The sequence below is a fragment of the Hypomesus transpacificus genome, chromosome 21 (genome assembly GCF_021917145.1).
Source record: "Hypomesus transpacificus isolate Combined female chromosome 21, fHypTra1, whole genome shotgun sequence".
NCBI classification, from domain to species: Eukaryota; Metazoa; Chordata; class Actinopteri; order Osmeriformes; family Osmeridae; genus Hypomesus; species Hypomesus transpacificus.
In genome coordinates, this window is record NC_061080.1 from 3,426,130 (window position 1) to 3,434,949 (window position 8,820).

The 8,820-nt window shown below is 44.5% G+C and overlaps 1 protein-coding gene across 1 annotated transcript; it reads left to right on the plus strand.

Moving 5' to 3' along the window:
* The first annotated feature begins 221 nt into the window (after positions 1-221).
* LOC124483711 (fish-egg lectin-like) lies at positions 222-4,039 on the plus strand. Its single transcript, XM_047044257.1, has 5 exons — positions 222-225; positions 375-554; positions 3,258-3,475; positions 3,568-3,695; positions 3,799-4,039. The coding sequence occupies exons 1-5, from the start codon at positions 222-224 to the stop codon at positions 4,037-4,039; spliced, it is 771 nt and encodes a 256-aa protein (XP_046900213.1).
* Positions 4,040-8,820: the final 4,781 nt, after the last annotated feature.

An 8,820-nucleotide genomic window follows, 5' to 3' on the forward strand; every position in this document is an offset into this window, starting at 1 on the left:
TTTCACAGTTTGGTGTGGTGGAACCAGTATTTGAGGTGTGGTGGTGAGGCCTCTACTTTTCAGTTTTACTCCCCTTCTGACATAGTTGTGACGGACGTTGGTTGGTATAAATCTGCTCCTCTGTCCTCCTACAGACTTACTTGTTAGTTAGTCACTGAGTGAGCCATGCCTCTCTGTATCGCAACACTCCTCTTTGCCCTGCACTGTCTGTTGCTGACTTCATGTGTGGGTAAGTTTGTCTGACTGTTACTCAATCTTGTGCATGTTTTCCATGTTTCTCTGCTCTGTCTGACAACCCCCACCAACCCAAGTGTTTTTTTTAGTTTGTCATGCAGGATTTGATGTACACATATCTCTGGTGCAGATTGATGTAGGTGTTGGACAAGTTTTTGGGGTCAACCAAGACGGCAGCATCTTCACAAGGTTTGGATTATCATGGACACAGTTGCCAGGCAAACTGAAGCATGTCACCGTAGGACCTGCAGGAGTCTGGGGAGCCAACAGAGAGAATCTCATCTTTAAACTAGTTGGGACTGACTGGGTGAATGTACCTGGTAAGAATAACTACACCAATAATAATAATAAATGGAATTGTGGGCCACAAATAGACAAGGTTTACATGTAGTCATTTTTAGACGGATAAGTGCGACATGTCTACAACTCAGGTAGTTGTATGATTTCATAGGAATGTGCTGGTATGATTTAACAAACATTTTTATATATTTTTTAAATAATGTGTGTCTTTATTATGATGTCAACCCATGTGGAGAAAGATTGTAAATGTTAATTTTTGATGTAGTAAATACAATAACAAGTGTGTTAACATACAGAATTATGGCCCCTTTACAGTTTTTCTCCATTGCTTTGGCTCAATTCTTGAAACAGAAATGACATTCTCAAAGCTCCACGTGCATTTAGCAAAATAGCCTAAATGGTTCAGCACAACTTCATAGATCACCTTCAAAAGTTCATATCTCACCCAAAACAGTTAACTCATGCTTCAAAACCAAATCATTTTCTCATATAAATAGTCAGTGCCCCCAAAATGAAAAGTTCCTTCTCGATTGCTTTGGCTCATCTCTCGAGGAAAAAAGAGGACATTCTCAAACCTTTAAATACGTTTGCCAAAATAACCCAGATGGTTCAGCAAAACACCATGGAACACCTGCAAAGGGTCATCTCTTTCCTAAACAGACAGCTTTTCAGATAAACAGACAAATCAGTCAACTAAATCCTTTTCTCATACAAATAGTCAGTGCCCCCAAAATGAAAAGTCAGTTTGGCATTGTGTAACCACTGCGGGTCAAAATGTTTAGATGTTTTGTCAGAATGGCAGTGGACCTTAGAAATATCCCTCATGTGCACTGTGCTACAGTTACTGTAGATGTTCTTTCCAGAATACAATGTGTCTCAATTTACATTTATTCATTTAGCAGATGCTTTTATCCAAAGCGACTTCCAAGAGAGCTTTACAAGAGTGCATAGGTCACTGATCATAACAACGCGATAGCCCCAAACATTTCGGGTAGCCAAAACATGAAGCATACATTGTGAAAGAAATTCTCGTTTAGGATTATTGACCTATGCACTTTTGTATAGCTCTCTTGGAAGTCGCTTTGGATAAGTGTCTGCTAAATGAATACGTGTAACATGTAAATGTGTATCATACAGAAAAAAGATTCGTAATTCAAGAGTAGCCTACAAGGTTTCACGTCACATATTGCACTTACACTGCTATGGAAATTGTTACTGTAATTGCCATACATCATGGTTACTGTAACAGGAAATGTGTACAGCACAATATACTGTCATACAATACTAAGCACATCAAAACTAACATTATGAGTAACCACGGTAAGTTTCAGGCAAGTGACACTTTCCTAGTCAGTGTTGCAGAGGGTGCATTTCATGGCAAGAAGGAAACGCATACAGTAAGAAAGTAAAGCAAAGCTGGAGTTTCACTAGTTGTCGTCCTCACTCTCCTGCTCATCCTCGCACTCCTGTCTGTCTGGCCTCAGATTTCATCTGATGGTCACCCTTGCGATGCAACAGGGGAAGAATCGTTGTGCATGCCTCAACAATCCCCTACACTGATCTGCTGTGACATCATCACAAGCAGCATCCATTGTCTGGAGCAGGGAGCCCTAGTTTTGAGCCCGATGCTCATAAACCCTCCACTTCCATGCAGAAAACTTCCTGGATAGGACTAAGGAATGGGGAGTTGGGTGATATGAGCACCATCAGCATTCTTTGATGGGCAGTGAACCCTGATGAGTGGGCGACAGTGGAAGCTTACATTGTCCCACACAATGACAAATGTAAGAAAGTGAGGCCCTACCAAACCCCTCATGTAGAGGGATCAAATCGGTTCAAGGACACCAGGAGTGGCTGGGTATTGTATGGGCCAAGACTGGGAATGTGGGTGACTACACCATTCTCTGAAATGGCAGTACAAACAGTGATGTTTCCCCCGAGCTGGCCTGGGACAAGATCTATATATTTGAAGGAAGCATTTATACTCCTGGATAGCTCCTGTCGCTAACTAAACTTACTGTGAGATTGGTGATCGGATGTGTCCCCTTGTTTGGTAAAGTTGTAGTTGCATCTGACAATGACTGTAGCAGATGATCCAAGAGATCCATATTACAGTATATACCATTATGCTTTTCATGGTATTATGTGCCTGAAAGATTTTGACAGTGGAGTGAACTATTGTGCAGGTGATGTACACAAGGAAATTATGCCAATGTTTTGCAGAGAACAACCACTTGACTGAGAAACAAGTCAGTTTAGACCAGCAAGATATTTTCAATTGATAGTTGGCCTAATCGAAGGCAATTATACCTAACCATTTCAAAGATGTGCTAAATCATTTGAAATGTGTGCAAACTGTAGGCAATTGCACTTGTCATTTACAAGGATGTGCCAATACAATTGCAATTGGATTAAAGGAATGACAAATTCCAATCTGTTGTGAACAAGTGCCCAGCGGTTTGAAAGTTTGCACGTGTTTTGAGAATGTCATTTCTGTTTCGTGAAATGAGCCAAAGCAATGGAGAAAAAGGGTAACAAAAAAATTATGATCTATGACTTACCTGGATGTTGAAGGACCTTTCCTGTGTGAAATATGCTGTATGTGCAAGCTCTTTCCCACAGACGTATTGTACATGAATAGTGTAATTCCTATAGGTTTTTTACAGACCTTTTCCATATGGGATTGTGAGAAACCATAAGTTCATGTTTTTGTTTTGGATCAGGTCTCTTGAAGCAGATTGATGCTGGTGGAGACCAGTTTGTGGCAGGAGCAAATCATGTCGATGCAATCTACTGTCTTCCAAAGAAGAACACAGTTGGTTACAGTGGAAGTAATAGTGCTTTGAACTGGCGCCAAATTCCTGGTGGCCTGAAGTACTACAGCTGTGGTCCTTATAGCTGCTGGGGTGTTAACAGTGCTGATCACATCTTTGTGAGGAAGGTAAGGCTGGGCTGTACTGGGCTCTGTCTGTGGAATAATTACTATCAATAAATGAATTGATTTTGCTTATCAGCCTTTGTTGGGTCCTTTAGGGGGTGAACTCCTTTAATTGTGAGGGGGACGGTACCTGGCAGAAGGTTCCAGGAAGCCTGTCTATGATCGAGGTGGGAAGTGACGGATCTGTCTATGGAGTGAATTCTGTAGGAGACGTGTTCCGCAGGTTTGTCTTCACAAGCTCTTCTGTATTTTTTCATAATAGTGATGCATTTTACTCAACTGTAAATTATTCCTTCATGAAGAGAAGTGAAATGTCTCCATTGCAGGGATTCCACCTCTGCTTGTCAACCTGAAGGTACCGGCTGGACCAACATTCCTCTCTACAGCGGCCAGGTGAAACATGTGTCCTATGATCTGGGCCATCTTTGGCTCATCCTGAAGAATGATGCCATCTACGACTGCACTGAGCACTGCTCTTACAGAGGCAGCCCTCCTTGGAAAACCCTGCAGCTTAATTTCTTAATCATTACGCACCCTTTATTTTTTGATCTTCCAACAAATCCTTAATTAGGACAGTCATAATTGTACTGTGCTTCTGTTCTATTATCCAGTTTGATTCATATTTAAACAACAGTATCCAGAGACTTCAAATATCCTGAAGTGATTTTTTCACTACATGAGGGTATATTTGGGTATACTTTCCAGAACAGTTTTTAAAAACAGCATAATGATTGGTATCTGTCTTGTGGCTTTGGTGATCATTAAAGCTTATTGCACTCAAAATTACATTCAACTGCATGCGTCATGCTTCATAATACATCTCCATTACGCAGTTCTCCAGATGTACTCCATTAGTGACACAAAGATGGCAATCTCTGTTCCATGCCAGAGTCCTGAAAAATCAGTATCAAACACTAGCTAATGTTAGCTATCAAGAAAATTAGCCAGCAAACTTCACTAGTTTCAATCACTATTCAGTCATTTCACAAAGGGCATGTGGGCCTGTTGTCTGAAGCATGTTAAACTGCTGGACAGGATGGAATAATTTCTTTGAACTTGTTACATAGTTAAACTTTGAACTCAATAATATTGTATTTTATGTAGCATACAGATACAATTCTCTGATTTTTCAAAGATGACTGTGCAGTATTGCACTAGTGCACACTCATTGTCAGGATCTTGTCAACGTTAGGTGCGTTATGTACAAAAAGGCCACACATTTATACACGCACACAAACATTCAAGACGTGCACGACGCATACGCAATACACATTTTTACGCTCATCTCAAGACAGGCCTGTCCTCACCTCACCTAGAAGAAGTGGTAAAATGAGATGACAACACCACGATGATGGCCTTGATAGCTAGGGAATTCACACATAGTACAATAGAGATATCCATCTATTTTAGTGAGTCGTTGTGGATAAGTGTGAATAAATTGAAAAACTGAATGAATAAATTCTTTTACACATTTTTTTTACATAAACAAATTAATAAATACATATACTGTGTATATGGCTCATAGCGGTGTGCAAAAGGAACAAAAATAAACTGATGAGGATCAAGAGAGAGAGGAGGCTGTTCACTGTTGACTGATCCTGTCTCTCTTAAAGCTGGGCAAGGAAACATAATAGATCCAATGCTGGTCTCACGTCGATACAGGCCTGACCTAGTGTCCAGGGCCGGCCCAAGGCATAAGCGTTTGCATCTCATGCTTCTCTTCATGCCCTTGCGCTGACTGAGACGTGGATCCGCCCAGAGAACACTGCAACTCCAGCTGCTCTCTCCGTCAACCACTCCTTCACTCACTCACCCCGCTCAACCGGGCGGGGTGGTGGGACAGGGTTGCTTCTATCCCCACATATGAAATACACATCCACACCACTCCCTGTTACTGCCAAATCATTTTAACATCATTATGCTATGCTAACTGATCCTATCAAAGCATGCTTAATGGTTCTTTATCGCCCACCAGGACCGCTAGCCGACTTTGTGGAGGAGCTGGACATGCTCCTCAGCGTCCTCCCGGATGATGGAACCCCCCTGATAGTCCTTGGGGACTTCAACATCCACCTCCAAGGAACGCAGGCCGTCGACTTCCTTTGACCTGACGACACACCGGCGATCCACAAGGCAGGCAAACAGCTAGACCTCGTCCTGACACGTAACTGTATCACTGACTTAGCCTCTGCAACCCCACTGCACACTTCTGATCACTACTTTATCCAATTCTCTGTCTCTCTCCCTCCAAACCCTCCTACCTCCCCTCCCCTTGTAACTTTCCGCCGCAACCTCCGCTCCCTATCTCCCTCCCATTTCTCCTCTATTGTAACATCCTCCCTCCCTCCCATTGACGAGTTCTCGTCCCACCCCACTAACACTGCCACCAACTCCTTGTTAACCACTTTAACTACATCACTTGACTCTCTCTGTCCCGTCAACCAGGCCTGCGCGATCTTCTCCCTCCTGCCCGTGGCTTACGAATGTTATTCGTGAAGAACGGTCCACCCTTCGGGAAGCTGAGAGGAGATGGCGCAAGTCCAAAGACGGTCTGGACCTTGATAAGTATCACTCCCTCCTTAAATCTTTCTCTTCTCACATAACTGGTGCTAAAACCCTCTACTTTCTGAACAAAATTAACTCTGCTTCAAACCCCCACAAGCTTTTTTCTACCTTCTTAACCCACCTCCCCCACCCCCTCCCTCCACCCTGACAGCAGACGACTTCTCCTCCTTCTTTGAGAAAAAAGTTGCCGACATTAGCAGTCGGTTCCCTAAACCCACCTTTCCTACCCTCTCACCCTCCACGACTGACCCAACTAAATGTCTAAACTCTTTCTCTCCCTTGTCCGAGGCAGAGATCTCTGACCTCATTCTCTCTCATCGCCCCACCTCCTGTCCCCTTGATCCTATCCCCTCCCCTCTCTTTCAAACCATCTCCCCCTCCATCATAACTTTTCTTCTCCATGTCCTAAACTCCTCTCTTACCTCCGGCACCTTTCCCTCTGCCTTCAAACAGGCCAGAGTTACCCCTCTACTCAGAAAACCCTCCCCTAACCCTGCCATCCTCCAGAACTACAGACCGGTATCACTGCTACCCTTCTTCTCAAAAACAATTGAACGGCATGTATCTAACCAACTGTCTTACTTTCTCTCTCAGAACAACCTGCTTGACCCCAACCAATCGGGCTTCAAGACTGGCCACTCCACAGAGACTGCCCTTCTTTCAGTCAACACTGCCCTCCAGTCTGCCAGAGCGGCTTCCAGGTCATCCGTCATCATTCTGCTGGACCTTTCTGCAGCGTTTGACACGGTTAACCACCAGATCCTGCTCCTGATCCTGATGGGCATCACTGGCACTGCACTCCAGTGGATCTCATCCTACCTGTCGGGAAGATCCTACCAGGTCTCCTGGGGAGGCAAACTGCCAGGCCCTCGCCAGCTCTCCACTGGTGTCCCACAGGGCTCCGTCCTTGGACCCTTCCTCTTCTCTCTGTACCACCACCTCACTCTGACCGATCATCACCTCCCATGGCTTTTCCTACCACTGCTACGCTGACGACACGCAGCTGTACCTGTCGTTCCCCCCGACTGATCCGGGGATCTCAGCTAGGATTGAGGCCTGCCTCACAGACATCTCCGCCTGGATGACCGAGCACCACCTCCAGCTGAACCTCGCCAAAACAGAACTTCTCATCATCCCGGCTAAACCCTCCATCTCCCACGATCTGTTAATCACCCTGGGATCTGCGACGGTGACCCCTTCATCATCTGCCAGGAACCTCCGGGTTACCATGGATGACGAACTCTCCCTCACGGCCCACATTGCCACAGTCTCCTGGTCTTGTAGATTCACCCTCTACAACATTCGGAAGATCAGGAGATACCTGTCTGAGCACTCCACCCAGCTGCTAGTCCAAGCACTGGTCCTCTCCAAGTTGGACTACTGCAACTCGCTGGTCTCCCAGCATGTGCAACCCGCCCTCTTCAGAGGATTCAGAACGCAGCGGCCCGTCTGGTCTACAATCTACCCAGACGCTCCCATGTTACCCCGCTCCTCATCTCTCTCCACTGGCTACCCATCAACGGCCGTATCAGATTCAAGACCCTGGTACTGACCTTCCGAGCAGTGAACGGGACTGCACCCGACTACATCAAGTCTCTCCTGCAACCTTACACCCCCACCCGTCACCTACGGTCTTCCTCAGACAACCGCCTGGTGGTCCCACCGCTCAAGACTGCCTGGTCTCAACCAATGGTGGACCCACCCGCCCACCTCCATCAGGGACACTGACTGTCTCCCCACCTTCAAGAAAAGGGTCAAGACGCAGTTGTTCCGGGAGTACAACGGCACTTAGGAATGCTTGGCTGGACCTGATGTTAGTTGCCTCCAGGATCACAATGACTCTTATTGAGTGACTTGTTGCTCTTGTAGGTTAATTGTAACGAAGTTAAGTCTTGTACTCGCTGTGAAATATTTTACTGTTGATTGTTCTTCTACAGGTACAGTCCTGCACTTTTTGTGGTTCATGTTGTTTTAATTTGTAACTTGTATAACTGCATGCTCTTATGGGTCTTCCCTTTTGGCACTTGTTTTTATCTTACTTTATGTATTACATGCTAGTAATAATTGTTATACTGTAACATGTACATGTACAGGGTTTACAGAGTTTGTGCCTACAGCAGACCAACATGTGTTTAACATATTCCCCTGTCTTGCAAGGGAACCACTTGGTCTAGTGTAGCCTTGATTAATGATCCAATTTGAATTTGTATGCGTTTAGACTACTTTTCAGTCATGTGACCGGTGTCCCCACTTTAGTCAGGTTTGGGTGTATATAGGAAGAAGTGTTACCAATCACTTCGAGTTTTGTTTACGATACAGCTCCGGTGCGTTAGGCGCCTAGTCTTCATTGTGACATACCTTTGTTAACCATTGCTCTGAAGGTATGTTTTGTATTTGATGATATTTCATTATCATTGTATTGATTATCTTACTATTTAGATAATAAACTATTATTGTGCATTTTGACGTTACTTGTTCTCTTTGCAACGTAACTATCAGGCTACGGCGGTGAAAACTTAGATCTAGTCTGGTTGATGCGGCTAACTGATTATAAACATAGACTTTTGAGTAGGTTTTAACTTAAGGCCTCTGAGTCACTTACAGTGGATCTCCACGCTCCGAAGGAATTTACCGGGGCCTCTGAGTGATCGATTACATATCCTACTAGGTCGACTATGGTTAAATCTATATTATACTAGAGATAAACGACTGTTTAGTGAACACGCATACTTTAGGGTCGGTGCTCTGATCAAGCAGACGATTTTTACCTACGTCAAAGTTTC